Here is a 17,726-nt window from a genome sequence, read left to right as displayed (position 1 = left end):
CACATTAGAAAGTTGCTACACGATTCACACTATACTTGTTAGCTAGTTGTTGTAAGCTAGTTTTAGCTCTGTTTATATATTTAAAAATGAACTTATTATATTTTTTAGAAAAAAATGATGGGAAGTTTGTTTGAAGGGGAAAAATATGGGATTTAACTTTGTATCAGGTTTTAATAACATTAAATAGAGACTAATGCTAGTATTATTTCTGTGTTAGCATAGCTAGTGGCAGAAAGGAACTGTAATGTCTTCTCTTGGTATCAAACATTAGGTTTTTAAATGCTAGAAATTATTTACAAAACCAAAGGCAAGTGCTCTTTTAACAACTTTTTATTATGACACAGTAAATGCATTTTTTAATCAAATAAAACATAATGGAATGTTGCTACACGACTAGCATTGACTATCCATCATGCTAACACAATACTGCTAGCTTTACCTCATTTTATACACTTTAAAATCAATTGAAAGAAATAAAATGTTGCGTTAACACCGAAATTTTATCAATATGTGTGTTCTTAAAGTATGACAAATATTCACAAAACGTTTGCGTCCACTAGTTGGTACTTTGTTTTTATAAAGTTTTGAGGTTTAATAGCCAATGTGTGTAACTCTCTTTAGGACCCAGCGGTAAACAGCTGCCGCCGCTGACTTCCTGCCATCGGATCAGAGAGCAAAAGTTTGGTCTCTCACACACACACACACACACACTCAGGGATGGACTGACTCGAAAACTGCTGCTGCAAGTGTGGGACAGCATCAGCTGCAGGATGGACGGCAAAGGCAGCAAATGTGAGTGAATCTGCATGATCAGGAGGAGATAAGAGTTGTGGTGAGATAAGAGTTGTTGTGAGGGTTTGCACGAGTGGACGTGAGATCAGCAGGAAGTGTCAGCAGGTTAGTGGACCTCATGCAAGGTTTGATCCAGTAAATCTCCATTTCTGCTGATTGTACCTAATAGTGAATTGTTGTTCACATACTAAAATGCATTTAATCTAAAATAAATTGCTTAAAGTTTACTTTTTAAAGACATTGTAATGGGAATTTTAATGTATATAATGTTTATCCTCTTACATTTGCGCATGCATATACATTCATACACTTGTTATTGTTCAAAGACTCATAGTAATGTTAATATTATGTTGATGATAATGTTAATACATAATGCAATTAGGATTAGATAAATGCAATACATAATGCAATACATTTAATTTAGTATTTTTCAAGTTGAAACAGCTCAATTTGAATTATTCACATCATTTAATTGGAGATACAATATGGATTACACAGTTAACAAACTGCTGTTATTTTTCAAGAAAATAAGATCTAAGAAGAACCTAAGTGGCCTCCTTTTGTAAATATAAAGTCTTTGCTTATACAGACACAAACCATCCGAGGAAAGGTTGTTTGTCTTGAAAGTGAATCCTTCTCTCCCTGATTCAAGTCAAATATCTGGATGTGGAGTCGGGATATTTAGGGATCAGGTGGTCGTCATGGTCATCGTCTGATATCTGACTCCTGCAGAGAGCCGGAGTGTGTTGATTTAGGAAGAGCTAGAAATACATTTTTTTTTTTATGTTTTAACACCATAAGTGAAAGTTATGTGAAGCTTAAAGAGCTTTTTACCAACTTGTTTCCAGGCAGGTGAACATGTGAGAGTGATTATAGAGCCAAAGTTAATAGACTTTTCCAGTTGACAGAGTAAACGTGAAGGAAATTGCACCGACGGCATGCAGGATTTCCTTTTTATTCCATCTTTTATAGTTAAAATCCCTCTTGACTCATCAAACCGTCAGTGGCCACGGGAATGTTTCCTGTTAAGATCACTGATTCCTCACCACTTTTTACTTTGAATCCAGAAAGGTGAGTTGAAATGGCTCAAACTGATCCTCTAAATGGTTCCTTGGTGAGAGATGTTGGACATGTACAGTTGGGAAGAAGCCTCGGGGCAGACCCAGGATTGGGGGGAAAGATGAATCCAAGGGTTTTCCTGCCTTATTATTCCTTTGGTATTGACTGCATTTTTGGCCTCTTGGCTGAGATTGCTGCCCCCTTAACGCAACCTTGATTTATTAAAATAATATAGATGGATAGATATGGACAGAAACATATATTAAGTTATAAATAAGAATGCTCCAAGTCAAAAAATGTCAAGGAATAACAATATCTAACTGAAGTATAATCTTAGGTAACTCCAGCCACTATTAGTTATCCCTATGTGAATTCTCCATTGAAATGTTTCGTCAAAATTGGCCTTTTTTCCCCAGAATCATTAGTCTGCTGATCTACCTGTCTCACCTGACGCTGCTGTGTAAATAAAGGATCTAAAACAGGAAGCATTCACAGAAGTGCTGATCCGTCTTCGTCGCATATTTCAACACCTCGCACTCAATCCTTCAGGAATTTAGGTGGACAGACTTTTTATGTTTGTGTAAACGCCGCTGGAGAAAACTCACATTGAGTAGTAGCGCTCCCTGGGGTGCGCCTCCTGCTGTTTCTGTTAGCTATGGCTACTTTATTTACCCAGAGTCACATTTCCTTGTTTTGTCTTGAATGATCTTGATTGTTAGGAACGGATACCAGTGGCTTCTACGCACCATCTTTAAGCTTCATTTTGTTTTCCGGTTCTCACCTCTTTATTGATAATTACAAAACCAAAGATTGCAGAGTTGTTCCTCTTTTTGTCTTCTTTTATCTTGTGGCTGTGAGAATGACAGGCAGGTTCGAGCTTGACTCATTGATATGCTCGGAGGCTGCCAGCTGGAGCAGCTACAGTGTAATAAAGGACACATTTGTGGATCCAGTCTGGAAAGCATCAGGCGGGGTGTGTTGGGGAGCGGCGGTCCCGCTAGAGTTCTCTGGAAATGTTGGGATTGTCATTGTCAAAAAGTGGCGATTGGATCAGGGCTGAACATGTGGAGCAGCTAGAGGTTAAAGCAGTGATGCACGCTTTACAAACATGAGCTGGAGATCTTTGTGAGGGGCCTGTGATGCCAAAGAAAATGGAGTGTCATAACTAGGTAATAAAAAAGAGTTTGGAAATGGAGACAAAGACTGAAAAGAAGGAAAAACATCTACTGAAATGTTTTGGATAAAAGAAGGAAAACTTGAGCACATACAGAAATTTTTATTTAAGTAATTTGGCCTTTAAGAAAATATCAATACAGTTTTCTTTTTATTATCTAACTATACTTGGTTAATATTCAATAGCACTGTATTGATTTCTATTGTTATTGTTTTCATATTTTGATTTTCTTTTTTTTAATTTCAATCGTAGTTATTCTATTGTTTATATTTTAATAAAGTGTGTATAAAATAAAATATTTTGATTTAATTTTATGACTAAAATGCAAATATTCACAGGGAGCGTTCCTTTTTTATGTTTTGTTTTTCTTTGTTTTTTGTTGCAATTAAACTTCCGGCCACTAGACGACAGCAATCATTACGTTCTCTGCAGCTAAAAGTGAAATAAAACCCAGCGATTATCCTAGCGATGACTGAGGACGAGAGGGTACAGTTGACTCCATCAACTTTCAAAGCTGATGTTTGGGCAAACTTTGATTAAATAAAAGCAGTAAAGACTTTGACTAGAGTGTTGCACTCTGTACATTTTGCAACATAGTCAAGTCCCGGGGCAGTACTACAAATATATGTTGTTCCAACTTCCGACAGTATCACAATTAAAGGAGAATCTTGCCCTGTATTGTTATACGTATCACATCACTTACACCCTGTAATTAGGTAAAGATGTTTAGTATATCCAATTTCTTTTCCAAAAATTGAATCTAAACATTCCCTCCTTCTTATTTACTTTCTGTAAATTAAGTGCTGGGACATGTGAGGACTGGTGGATATTAAATCCCGCCCTTATGGCAAAAGGCAAACATTTTTGTGGATACTACACAAAAATCCTGTATCAAAAGAAAATGATGTACAAAAATCTTTAAACTTTCACCTGTTGTATTTAGACGTGTAATCAATAATACAAAAATGTTGATATTAAATGTTTAGTTATCCATCATTTAAACTGTTTATTAGTTTGAGTCTGACCTCATCAGGACCACCTAAATCCAATCCAATGGCCACACATGGTCCCCAGTCCTGATCCTGCACGGGGCTTTTCTAGCAGCATTTAGTGTCACTCACAAACACTCTCTCTTTCTCCACACATTCCGCTGAGAAAAAAGGAACCTGTGTGTTGGTGTGTGTTCATGTGTCTGCTTGTTTGTCCTGGAGAATTTTTTTTCCCTCACTAAATGTGTCATTGAGTAATGGAGACGGCGGGTGAATATTTATTCCTCCAGACTAGCGTAGTGTCGGTCAGCAGGTCACATGGACGCATGTAATACTGGAGCACGCTGACGTCAGCAGTGTAACGTCGGCATCTGATTGAATTGTTGTTTCTTTTATTGTGTATATCATTCACTCGTACTACTCGAAATATGCAATGCAGCAATGCACGAAGCGGAAGATTTAAGTAAATTCTTTTATTTTTTAATTATCTTTATGGAAGTTTTTCTGATGGTTGAGGGCACCTCCAACTTTTCTTCTGCTGGTTATTTTTTGTGATCCACATCATGTATGAAGACATCACTTCAAATTTCTATTCACGGGAGGAAGTCCCCCTCTTTTTTTTCCTTGCATTAAGTTTGACGTACACATGTAGCACTAAATCAGGGTTGACGACTGAGCTCAGCTTTGGGAGGGGTGGAATTTCCCTCTTTAACATCGACGAGATGAAGAGATCACTGTGATTCATGTGGCTGAGGTGCATGCTGGGAATTTCTGTAGGGAATGCTTGTTCATGGTTGCCATGGTGACGGGGCTGGACAACATTACAGCGTGAAGGGTGAATGCAACTTTCAGTGAAAGTGAGAGAGGCATCAAATATATTGTGTTGTTGTTAAAAGTGTTGAGTTTAAAGTCGACTTGTATATTAATATTTATTTAAATATGTATATTAGGAATACAGATCTTTACCTTATTTCCTTTGAGTGGAAATACTAATAAAACTTCAAAATTGGATCAGTTTATGCTAAGAAGTAAGAACAGTTTTGGGGAGCTACTATATGAGATTATTTCCCAATTATTTTATTTAAAAAATGTAAATAGAAAGAAGGAGATCATTGGAATCAGAACTATTCATCATGTTTTATTGGAGACTTTGATTCCATGTAGGTGTTGTTTTGACTTTGTTACTTAAAAAAACAACTTTATAATTGTTTCCACTTATTTTATATGTTGTTATCTTACTGTCATCATGGCCACATTTGTTTAACCGTTGTTTTCTTACATTTAACTTCATTTTGAATTTACTAAAACAACAACAATTCTGCTTTAAACTAGAAAACAATCTAATAGAGCTGAAACTGGAGGGAAAAAATGTATTTAAGCAAGAAGATTTGGTTTATGTTAGACTTTCTTTCTATGACTGCCCATTAGGGGTGTGAGAAAATATCTATGTACTAGTACATTGCACATTTATTTTCAGAATACTGTATTGGTAAACCTGCACTGACTGAGAACGAGTGGATACAGTTGACTCCAGCAGTTTTTAAAATGTGAAATATTTCAAAACAAAGGGAAAAAATTACAACTTTGTCAAGTTAAAATTCTACAACGCCAGAGTCAAGTACTTGGGAGATACTACAAATGTATCCTTGTTCTTGCAGTATCCCAATATATCGTATTGTTAGCCGTGTATGGTGATACGTACCGTATCGCCAGATTCTTAACAATACACAGTCGTACTGACCAATGACGACGATTAATTGAGAAATGGTTTCACGTCCGTATCGTGAACCCACTTCCGTCAGTCTGGGATTCCCCAGCTATAGATGATCCTTCAGTCCGAGGGAGTGATTAATACTTTGTTCACATGATGGATTTACGATCACTTTTTATCCGAAGTGTTTACATATTGTGATTCTGCTTGTCATGGTGATACTGCTGAACAGTGTCTGATGTTGTCAGGCTGGATTTACTTTGCTAATCCTTCTTTAAACATCACTTAATCTTGGTGAGAAGAACACATTTTTATGTAAAAAAGAACACAAAGCAGTTCTCTTCTGGTGTGTTTGTGTGTGTGATAGCCTTGTCTGCTCAGCATCAATGATACAGAGCTTCCTCAGATGGATTAGAATCTTCCTCACTTGTGAGAAGACGTTTTTGTGAGATGGCATAGCAATGTGGTGATCTCATAAGACTCTAGGCAGATTCTGGGTCGGAAAAACAGCAGCAGCACTGTGGGGTCTTTGTACGGCAGCCAGTGAGTCAAGAGCCCAGCGCCGTCTTAGCCCTGAATAAATCAGAGATGAGAAATTACAGAGCAAGAAGAGGCTTGACAGTCAGACTGCTTTCAACACAGACTTCTCACCCTTGCGACCTTTCACGTTGACCACCATTTCAATCGACAAATCTAATGGAACCATCTGACAATTTGAATCCACGTTTAGCAGCAGACTTGGTGCCTTAGACCAGAGGTCCCCAAACTGATAGACGTGGCCCATTACCGGTCTGCAAGGCATTCGATACGGATGCACAGAAAGGGAAAGAAAATGTTTAAATTCGCTTGTATTGCCTAAAAGGTAGTCTTTGAAAAAAATACGTGATTTCTCTACAATGTCATATTATCATGGTACTCTTGACAGGACTACAACTGTTTATTGGCAAGAACCTGGCAATCCAATTTGCATCATGAAACGGGTGCAACCATACAATATATTGCGATACTGTATGAACAAACGGTATATTATTCATATATTTGTAGTATTTTCCAACTACTTTCCTCTTCCGTTGCAGAATTTAGAGACCGCATGACTTGACAAAGTTGTTACTGCTTTCATTTGTTTTGAAACCAAAATATATCCAAACGTCAACTATAAAAGCTGCTGGAGTCGACCGTATCCTCTCTTCCTCAGTCATCGCCAGGATCTTGCAGGATTTTATTTTGCCTTTAGTTGGCATTTGGCAGTCGGAAGTTTAATTGCAACAAAAAAAATTAACAAACGCCATTAACAAAAAAACATTTTTTTGATACAGTGCTGTTAAATATCACGTAATTCAAGTTATTTAAATCAATATTTTCCTACGCATATAGTTAGGGTGCAATATGTAAAGTAAAAAAAAAAAAGTTCCGACATAAAATGAGTGAAAAACAAACTCTATATGGGACCATCTTGTTCCACAGAAATACTAGCCCAGGGCTCCTGATGATTTAGCGTCACGATGACATGAACAGTAATTTTGTAGATGCAACATTTGGTTTTTGAAGGATGTGGATTTTTTTTAATTTATGGTGTTTTTTTCTGAAGGCCATTTATTCGTTCAACATTCACCTAAAAGCCTTTAGGAACGTTGATTTACTTTTAAACCGGTTAGCAACACACATGCACAGACAGCTATTTCTATTTCTATTTTCTATGGACCACCACAGGGACTGAACATGTTTGTCTATCGCCTGAAGTCTCACTTGACTGTGAGCACAGAAGCAGCAGAATGTAGGTAGTTATAAGTTTTTTGGGAAAACACTTTGAACTTCAAAGATTTCTGAAGACTTCTGAAGATAAACGATGTGCAGAGAATGCTGATTTTACAGATCACAGAAGTCTTGAGTTGAAGCATTCTTCTGATGGTTAAAGTGTTTCTTTAATCAGATTGTGGCGGTGTAGTTTGAGAGCATGGCTGTGGTTTATGATGACCTGGAGCATCTCCCCATGTACAATTAACAACAGCGAGGAAGAACATGTTTTCTCCCTCGGCTTAGTTCGTATCCTTTTAATGACTTCTCCGTCTAAATAATGCCTTCCACATGCTTCTGTCACCTGCTGCTCCAACACTTCAGGGCTCTGCTGGCCTAATTCAGGGGCAGGAAATAACATTTATGAATGGGTCACTTTGTGTTCTGAGCGGCCTGTGAACCATTTTTCCTTTTTATATTTCACACTTTTATTGAAGACTATTATTACAAATATTACTATACAGACTTTTAACATGTAGTCAGTTTGAGTCTGACTTCATGAGGGCCAGATCTGGACGCTTGGCCAAACTTTTTCTAGCCCAAAATACATTTGTCTCGATCATCAAGTTTGTGGGAATTGACCTCAAACGCTCTCTGCAGAACCACCTGCTGCTGTGAAATACAACAATAAATATTGAATACAATAGCTTGAGTGGAGTTGAATTCATACATGTCAGATGTAGTGAGCGTCATGAACGTGGGGGTCACCAGAGACAGTGCCGTGAACGTGAGTGGGCAGACAGGAAGAGGAAACAGAAGGCCGGAGGTGATAGGTAACGTCACCAACAAGAGGAGGAAGCACATCTCTGTAGAGAACCATGTAGGGCATCCTCACTACACTGTTGTGTTTCTATGTTTCTTCAGGGGCTTGTTTGCTTATCGCAAATGTCACGACCTTGAAATATTCACTCTGGTGCTTTATGTTTTTGACCCCACTGACAGATATTTAGTTCCTTCCTGCCCATGCTTGGTGAAGTGTAAAACAGAAATAACATTTAATGTTTCTTGAATATATATTTCATTCTTACCTAAATCTGTACATTGAATGTAAAAAATCTTCAAATCATATTTAAACTCAAACCTAATGAATTTTCAACCCTATGTTCAAACTACTAGGCAGATCAATAGTTCTGTAATCGGTGTAAGCAGTAAAAATGTGTAAAAAAAAATAAATACAAATGAACATTGGCAGCCCCATAAAAGAATGATTGAAACACACAATCTTCACATGATACACAAAAATAGTCGCATGATAAAGTCAGCATTCTGTAACATGAATAACAAATAGAAAAAAAAATAGAAAAATAATCCTGAATTAAAGTATTACGAAAATAGTAGTAAAGTATGAAAAAGAAAAGTTTCTTCAGCTATATAATTGTTTTATTGCAAGTGAAAATGGTTTGATTACAGTTTAAACTGTTTGATTATAGTTGAAAATTGTTTGATTTTAGTTATAAATTGTTGGATTTCAGTTGAACATTGTTGGATTTCAGTTGAAAATTGTTGGATTAAAGTTGAATACCATTTGATTCAAGTTGAAAATTGTTTGAAAATTGTTTGAATACAGGTTGAAAATTGTTTGAATACAGTTGAAAATTGTTGGATTTCAGTTGAGAATTGTTTGAATACAGTTAAATTGTTGGTTTACAGTTAAAAATTGTTGGATTTCAGTTGAAAATTGTTGGATTTCAGTTATAAATCGTTTGAATACAGTTGGAAATTGTTGGATTATACTTCATAATTGGTCGATTACAGATTCTGTTATACTTTGAACTTCTACAATTGTATGTGTATGATTTACACAAAACAAAAATTGTGTATCATTAGAAGTGAACTTTTGCATAAAAGTTTGAGATATTCTGTAAACGATACTAACAGACACATTTTGACTCTTCTTTTAAAATTTTGTTTTTGTTGGAGGATTCTATCGCCATCTATTTGGTCCCCTGGGTATAGCATGTGCCAACCTAGACCCTCCCTATTTGTCGGAAGTGCGCCAGTTTGTCGGAAGTGCGCCAGCTGCTGGCCAAAGTCCAGCGTCAGAGTTCATAGTTCTCACCTACTTGACACAACATCCTGCCAGCAAACACGGGGATCCCCTCTTGGTTTGCTCCAGCCTTTCTCTTTCCATGAGTGAGTGGTGGATGCACTTCCAACTCTCTGTTGGTCATGTGGTCAGGCTGTCATCTGGATGGTATAACCTACCGCTTAGTCCAGAGGTGTCAAAGTCCATCTATTAAGAAAAACATGTTTTATACAGTATATTTTGCAGGAACTGAATGGTTTAAGATGCATAACTTTGGCTCTTGTAAAGTTGGATTCAGCTTTTACATTTATATTTTTAATAAATAAATAGGTTTTTGATGATTCAAACATAAACACACTGTTGACAGTCCTTTCTTAAACAATTCCACTGACAAGATAATAACTTGTCTTACTCGTCGTTCATTATTTCATAATCCAAATATTCTTGTTAAATATTTGTTGACTTTATCTACAAGTTTCCATTACTATATTTAATTAAAATGATGATATATTTGTATATAATATCATATACTATTAATTTGAAATACATAATCAAATCTTGTTTCTTTTAAAAAGGTTGTGGTCTTTTGCTCAAAATAATTTCCTTTTTTTCTCATCTCTCCCTTTTTCGCGGACACCTACGCATGGGTAAATATGTGTTTTTCTTGTTTCCTGTTGAAGTTTTCTACAGACAAACCTAAGGTTTGGATCACTGACACACTGATTGGAATCTACTCAACGAACCAAAACTGTCTCTGTATTCTCATCTCTGAGTGTCTGGGCATGTTTTCCTGCCCTAGAGAACCGTCACTCTTGGGATATGCCTGGAATCCGGAGGGTAGAGTGGGAGTGGATTTCATCGTGATGGGGCGCAGGCTGGCGAGGAGAGACAATGTTGGCACAGATCACCTTTATTACTGCACATCTGGTTGTCGGGTTGACCTCACCTTTTGTTCCGCGCAGGAAATGAGAGCTTGTGGTTTCACTGTATAATCAACTCTGAATCTATAGTTGTTTTTTTTAATGATTCATCTCTTCTGTTCATCCCCGGTGTGATGACTAAGTGAGATGCTGGTGTTTAGAAGATGCTCACACAGCGGGTAGATAAGATTTTAACTGGGCCTCAGAAAGTCTCTTGAAGATAAGATTGGGCTTCAGCTCAGTGGAGACAACATGCTCCAGAGTCAGTGGTGAGTCAAAAGACTTTGACCTGTTCTTTCATGTCATATCAAGTTAAGAAACAGCCTCACATTTAGGTCTCCAAAGATAATAGAGTCGGGGAGACTTCAAGGAATCCCCAGAACTTCTCATTGATCTCCTGCAGAGTCTTAAGGCAGCAGGATTTCAACATGTTTGCGTCGCTCGTACAGTGGAGGTGAAAGGATGTGAGTGGGTTTCTGTTGTGTTGAACACTCCATCGTGAACTCACAGCTTTGCTCCAAAGGTCGGAGGTCGTATTCAGTCACAGCGAGGAGTGCTTTTCTAACTTAAAAACAAGTCACGCAGGGAGTGCCGTTTTTTTTTTGTCCCAGCTTGAGAGATTCTGGAAATGTTTGGAATGTATTTGTCAGGTATGAAAGATTCTCGACATCTTTAATGAGTTAAATTCCTTCTAAATGTTGTTTTAAGACAATATATGAGACCCTTTTATCTACAAAGATGTGATTTTCCCAACGTATTAAGATCATTATCTTAATCCACTAAGAGTTTCATTAGGTGATCCCAGACTTCCTTTTCCACCTCTGAAAGAGCTGACTAATGGAACATGAGATGTTCTTAAGTAGGAGTACATTCTGTCCATTAAAATAATGCGATACTGTGAACATTAAACTGGGAAAGAGAGTTCAACAGTTTCTTTTTTTTTTTAAATATGTTTGCAAATACTGGTAAAAACTCTCTGGCCATGTCTTCTTTGTGCTTGAGTGATGAAGCATTTTTTCTGACAAAAACATCACAGAAAAATTTGACTTGAATGATGAACATGGATAAGTTTAAAGGATAAAAAGTTCACAACAAGATCAGAACAGTCTGTAGTCCCTTACAAACCAAGTCCTGACTAGACCTGGAATAGACGACCTTAGATCCTGATGAATAAAATAAAACTTTTAAAAATATATATATTTTATCTGTTATCTTATTTTCCTTTTTGGTTTGATCTAATTTAATCTAATGTACAGTATATGAAATGTCTCTGCTCTTGTTTTCTTTCATCAAACACTTTAAATCCCTTACTTTTAATATAAGTTTATTGTTATTGGACATCTCTGTACAATTGTATACATCCATGATCTCAGTTTCTTTTTCTTATCTTATGACTGGTGTCTATACATGGATCCTGATGTGACTTGTTTGGAATGTATAGATGAAATAACGGAATTGAACATTTCAAATGTCTCGCCATGATGCTGGTACATGTTTTTAACTTCTGGTATTTGGTATTTCGATATTCAACTTTGACAATTTGTACTAAATCACCGATTTTATCGGCTCAATCAACGAGCGAGAGACGGCAAGATCCTGCACTTTAGTGAAAGATTGTGTTTTGTCTACGTCTGTGACTCACTGTTGCGTTAAAGTTTGTGTATTTGTCTTGTATAGCTGCGGGGTTTGTGCGACGGAGGGCATGCCAGGTCGTGTCGGTGCCAGAGAGCCTGCCTCCAGGCAACAAGTCATCCACCTGTAACTTAGCAAGAGTCTCGACTTGCCTGATCTAATTCACTCACTCTGACTGTCGAAATGTATCCAAGAGAAGATTAAAACATTCACTTTCAGTTTACTTAGAAATATAACTTTGATTTGACTTTCATTAATTTTAAGACTTGTCTAATTCTCAATCGTAGTAATGATCCACCAGACATCATCTTCTTACGTGCACGTCCAGTCTCGCTCGACTCCAGTTAATCCCTTAAAGCCTTTCAAGGGCCAATTACGTCCATTAGGGTCCAGTAGACGACCTGTAATGTTTGACAGGTAATGAGTGTTTTCTTTCAACATCGGCTTCCAAAACACTGTTGTTTTAATGGCCTGAAAAAGAGAATTAAGAGATGAAGTGGTGGAATTACAGAGAATACATGAGTCAGTTTTAATAATAACTGTTGTGTCTGTTAACTGCTAAAACTGGTAACCAAAATAGCAATAACACAGGTTAGCTTTAGCATTAAAATAAGGATAAAATCAATCTTTATTTGTCCCACATTGGGGATTTGTAATTTATTCATATTAATATCCGACCACTAACTAGTGTAAACATGCTTGAATAATGCTATTTTTTTTATGTTTCCGTTTAGCAGTTGTGAAAATGTGTTGTTTCACGGTTGATGAAATCATATTCACCAGTTAATACTTGTTCACATGCATCAACTTGTAGATCAACTTGTTATCACTTTCGAGTCCCGATTCCGGGAGTCTACATTAGTCCCTAAATGTTATTCCCGGAACCAAATGTTAGCTTTCAATTTAGTTTTATATACATTTTTAACAAAAGTTTTACATTTTTGCTGGTTTTTGATTCATTTAATTTTTAACGGCTCAACTAGAGTGGTAAAAAGTGGGTTTATGTAGAAAGTATTAGATTTTGGTGGTGTCCAGTAGTTGCTCTGGATCGTATAAGGTTTTTTGAGATTCACTTGAATGGCTTCTTTCTGCTGCTGCTCAAACAAACGGTTCACAATTCATAAAAGTTGAACTAATAAAAGAAAGAAATACAGTGTAAAATAAATAAAATATACAATGAATATGGTAGGGTGAACAAAATGTACTGTGATTTTATTATTAACTCTTGTGAAATGAGCTCCTTGCTATCTTAGTGCTTTTCTTGGATTCATTTTTTTTCGAGATCAGGGGTGACTGACTCAATCGCACGCCAGGCCAAAATGTTGACCAAAAATCTGGGTCAGAGGCCAGAAAATTGCACGTATTATTTAACAAGTCAATATCAGGCCATCCTCCAAAAAATAGCACAGGTGACAGGTGTGATATAAGTCCAACTACAAATTATTTCGGGGTAGTTTAATAATGTTTTTTACCTAATAACTTTAGCATCTCTATGGCTCTTTAGAGAGCTCTTTGTCATATTTATAGTTTTGGGGAGTTTGTTATGTATAGATGGATGGATGGATAGATAAATAGATACTGGTAAACGGGTGAACTTGCATTAGTGTGTATCCATCACAATTCTAACAAGCGTTCAAGTTGTCTTGACTTGACTTGGTCCTGATTTTATACGAAATTTTAATTCGTTTTTAATATTTTGCACCTACAAGAAAGGTTAAGAACCCTTTGAAGGGCATTATTATTAAAGTTAAGAGAGTTTTCCTTCATCTCCACCTGGCTTTAATTTGAAAACATACCCAATAATAGGTAAGAATTTACGCTACATTTCCAACAAGTAAATCTGGCAACTTTTATGTCTTCAATTAGACGGAAACTATAGGATCCCCTGGATGAACAATGCGGCTTTAATGGATACGGGTTCAATGATTCTCTCAGCTGCTAGTTAAAAATTAATAATGCGCTCGGAAAGGAGGAATGTGGAACAATAAAGAATCCTATTAGAGGACACGTGTGTGTTTACAGAACAAGCCTCTCACAGGTGCTATACGATCCCAGGGATTTACAGCCAACACACAGAGCACCACCATCTCCCTGCCCCCCTGAAAGAAAAGAGGAGGGCGAGAGATAAGAGATCAGAGGGAGGACGGGGGGGTGGAGGTAGGTGTGTGCGAACTCAGCAGCAGGAAGGCGATCCCTCACTTCCACCACAAAGAGGGTTTGAAAGAGTTCCGGCCTGGAATATCTGCTGGATGTGTGAGTGAAGGTTGTTGTTCGTGATGGTGGGGCTTTCATCCACCACAGTCGAGGGTGAGTCTGGATTCTTGTCCTGGTTTTAAGTCGAGTTGAGTGGAAAAATTCAAGTTGTTTGATATTATATTTAAAAGCTAAAAGTCTGTGGAGTAGTTGTGATGAATGGTTTGGTGAGTGAGGAAGTTACGGCTTTTTTTAACACACACTTGCTAAAGTATTTTTTAATTAAACAGCTGCAAATTAAAGAAAACATCTTGCGTGTGTTTAAAAATCTTTAGTTTTCTATCCATTTTGGTTTGAGGTTTAATCTAATGAAACGGTTTTAAGTAGCTTTAACTCTTTTTTCCCAACCAGTTAATCAAGTCATATTGACAGTTTAGGATGTGTGTCAGAAAGACTTGAACTCAGCATGAGTTTAAAAAAAAAGGAGGGTGAACCCAAACCCGTGCGTTCTGTTGAGGTCACACTATTCATCTTCATAGACGTGTCTGCACAGGTGCTGCATCAGCCGACTGTTTTCACTCACGCTAGCACACCGAAGCTCCAAAGTGTCAATGTCTGAAGGTGTATAAGAGTCAGTGCGCTCATGAGTATAAGAGTCAGTGCGCTCATGAGTATAAGAGTCAGTGCGCTCATGAGTATAAGAGTCAGTGCACTCATGAGTATAAGAGTCAGCGCTCACATGAGTCACATGCAGACTCTTGCACCGTTAACAAGGTGAGGAATGTGTGCACTGTGCACAGGCTATAGTCACACCAGTGTGAAGAGGTAAATGTTTGACTCTCTCCAAAGCTTATAATGCCTTCACACATTCCTGCCAGCCCAGTTCACCGCCTGCACCCCTTCTTGTTGACTTTGTGTTTAGCAAGCATGAGAAACGCTTTCTGGAAGTGGACGCTCCGTGAAAAGTTACTATAGTTTGTCCGCTTCTGGTGTTTTCCTTTTAATTCTATGTAAAACATAAAGGTTGATATTTAGAACATTTTACTGATGCAAGTGGTTAGTCATGATATGAGCTAATAAACATGTTAGGGTTGCAAAATAAAGGTTTGTTTCCTTTGACAAATCAGGGTGAACAAGAAAGGACTTGCAAGAGTTGCTGCTAAGACACATCATATCAAAGCAGCAGTGTACAGAGTGTCCCAAAAATAGACATGTTGTTTATGCCTCAATGTTAACGTGCAACATGATATTTGTCAGAATATTTCATTATAAAAGTGCATTTTTTCAACATTTCAACACGTTATTTGAATTTAAATCCTATAAAGTATTATTTCTCTTGACTAGTTTTCACCTCAATATAATACACATTATAGGGGGAGACCCTGTACTAGTTTCAGTGAATACATTATTTGGTATTTAAATAAACTTGTGGTTTTTACTCTGATAAGTATGTTCAATGAAAACGATGTAATTGGAATACATACCTGTCACTGTTGTAGTGCATTATGGAACTTTGATATCTTTGTTTGCTGTGAGTAGTTCCAACACTGAACTTAAACTTGACTTTCATGGTCTAATCTCTAAATTGTTGTAGTGCTTAACTCTGTAGAGCAGTGGTCCGGGGGCCGTTACCGGTCCTTGAGTCATTTGTTACCGGGCCACAAAGAAAGAATGAAAACAAGAAATAACTGTTCTATTGATTATTACTGCCTAGAAGGTGTTTTGTTTTGAAAAAAAACAACATATTAAATAACATTAGCAAGTGACAATTGTAACCAGTCCATGGCTCTTGCTTATTCAGCGTTTTTTTTCATGGGCCATGCTATTTTATATTTTATTTTTTATATCTGAACGTCGGTCCGTGATTATTATCCTGATATTTAACCGGTCTACGGTAGAAAAAGGGCTGGGGACCCTAGCTGTAGAGCACTTGTGTCAAACTCATGACCCCAAACTCATGCTGAAATGAAGACCTATTAAGATGTTGTATTTAAGATATTAAGGAATGTGAGGGGAGTGTTTGTTGAAGGAAGACAGACTCGTAGATAATTAAGATGTTCCAAAAATAAAAAGATAATATCCTAAACTCATCCCGCTCGGTAAATATACATTTTGTTCCGCCAATGACTGAGATTGTTAAAAGATGTTTGCTCTTCTGAGCTAGAAAGCTCTGTTAACTTTTAATTAATATATATTAAACATGATGCAGTTTTACACTTGCTGCTTTTAAAAAAAAAAATGAGAGTGAGAATAGAACTACAAGCAGGTCATGAACCGTTTTACATTTACTTGTTATGTTTTGACTGAAAAGCAGACGAGGGGATTTAAGGGTGGTCTTATACGTCTCGCGTGCCAAACACTACACAGTGTTTGCACTTTGCTCACTCTGGCACCAGTGGAAATAGCACGTAATATTGGATAATCCGCTTTCCTCGTTCCAAGTGGAACTGCAGAATAGTCCTTAGGACTATTGCGTCAGTGCTCCAGCCAACTCCTAGAAAGAGCTGGAGGTTTGGATTTCATCTCCCCTCTGATTTTCTTACAAGCAAAGGGGAAACCCAGGAACACTCCAGAACCAAAACCCAAACAGCTGTAACCTCTGGAAGAGAGAAATCACCCGGTCCCTGTGCCAAAAAAGCTCCTCCTTTTTCCTCATTCCCCCCGAGTGGATCTGATCACGGTCTATGAATGAGTCTCTCACGTATTCCTTACAATGGAAGGAAACAACACTAGTAAAGAAGACAAAGTGGAGAAGCGGTGGATTCTGCTGACCTTGCAGGATATTGTTTTGAAGGACCCACCTAAAGGAGGTATTTCTGTCTTTTAAGGAGTGGAGCAAAAGTGGGACAAGGATCAAAGACAAACACCAGAACGTCTCAGAGCTTCTCAGTCACTTCTCATTACAGACAATGTCATTTATCTGGTTTATTAATCAGTTCAGTTTCTTTCAACTTCACCTATTTTTTTTAATCTGCCTGGTGGTCAAACAAAGACTTTTCTGGCTCAGCAAGTGTCCTCTGCATCACCCGACCGGCTGCACGGTCCAGCAGGTCTGAGACGACTGGACTGTGTGGGAAAACCAGAGTCAGCAGCAGTGACTCAGGCGGTGATCAAGTTTTTAAGATTACACAGAAGTACAAAAGGAGTCAATGTTAAGCAAGATAAATGTGGTTTTAAGCACATTTGTTTCAGGGAATGATGAGTCAGGTTCAGTTAAACAAAGTAAACTTTTCATCCCACGCTTATAAGCACCACTAAAGGAATCATTATAATAAAATGTATAATACATAATAAAGGAAATATAATTTTTGAGTATTTCCAGGTTTTAAATTAGTATTTTTTAAAATGGATTATGAGTCTACATGAGAAATGGCAACTTCAGAGTTATTCTGTCTGTACTAGAAGATGTCGAGGCGGGTACTACAGTTCAATCCTT

The 17,726-nt window shown here is 37.4% G+C and overlaps 1 protein-coding gene across 2 annotated transcripts in view; it reads left to right on the top strand.

Moving 5' to 3' along the window:
- The first annotated feature begins 714 nt into the window (after positions 1 to 714).
- The window catches only part of afap1l1a (actin filament associated protein 1 like 1a), a 28,932-nt gene continuing 11,920 nt past the window's right edge, over positions 715 to 17,726 (top strand). Inside the window, exon 1 of one of the 2 annotated variants that reach the window (XM_087799629.1) lies at positions 715 to 792. In XM_087799629.1, the coding sequence (XP_087655755.1) occupies positions 771 to 792 (22 nt within the window). In that variant the 5' untranslated portion in view covers positions 715 to 770. Of the gene's footprint in view, positions 793 to 14,262; positions 14,405 to 17,726 lie in introns of those variants that run through there. The other variant, XM_087799628.1, reaches the window with a different exon arrangement.

The sequence above is a fragment of the Callionymus lyra genome, chromosome 9 (genome assembly GCF_982586985.1).
Source record: "Callionymus lyra chromosome 9, fCalLyr1.hap1.1, whole genome shotgun sequence".
Taxonomy (NCBI): domain Eukaryota; kingdom Metazoa; phylum Chordata; class Actinopteri; order Syngnathiformes; family Callionymidae; genus Callionymus; species Callionymus lyra.
This window is presented reverse-complemented; position numbering and strand designations above follow the sequence as displayed.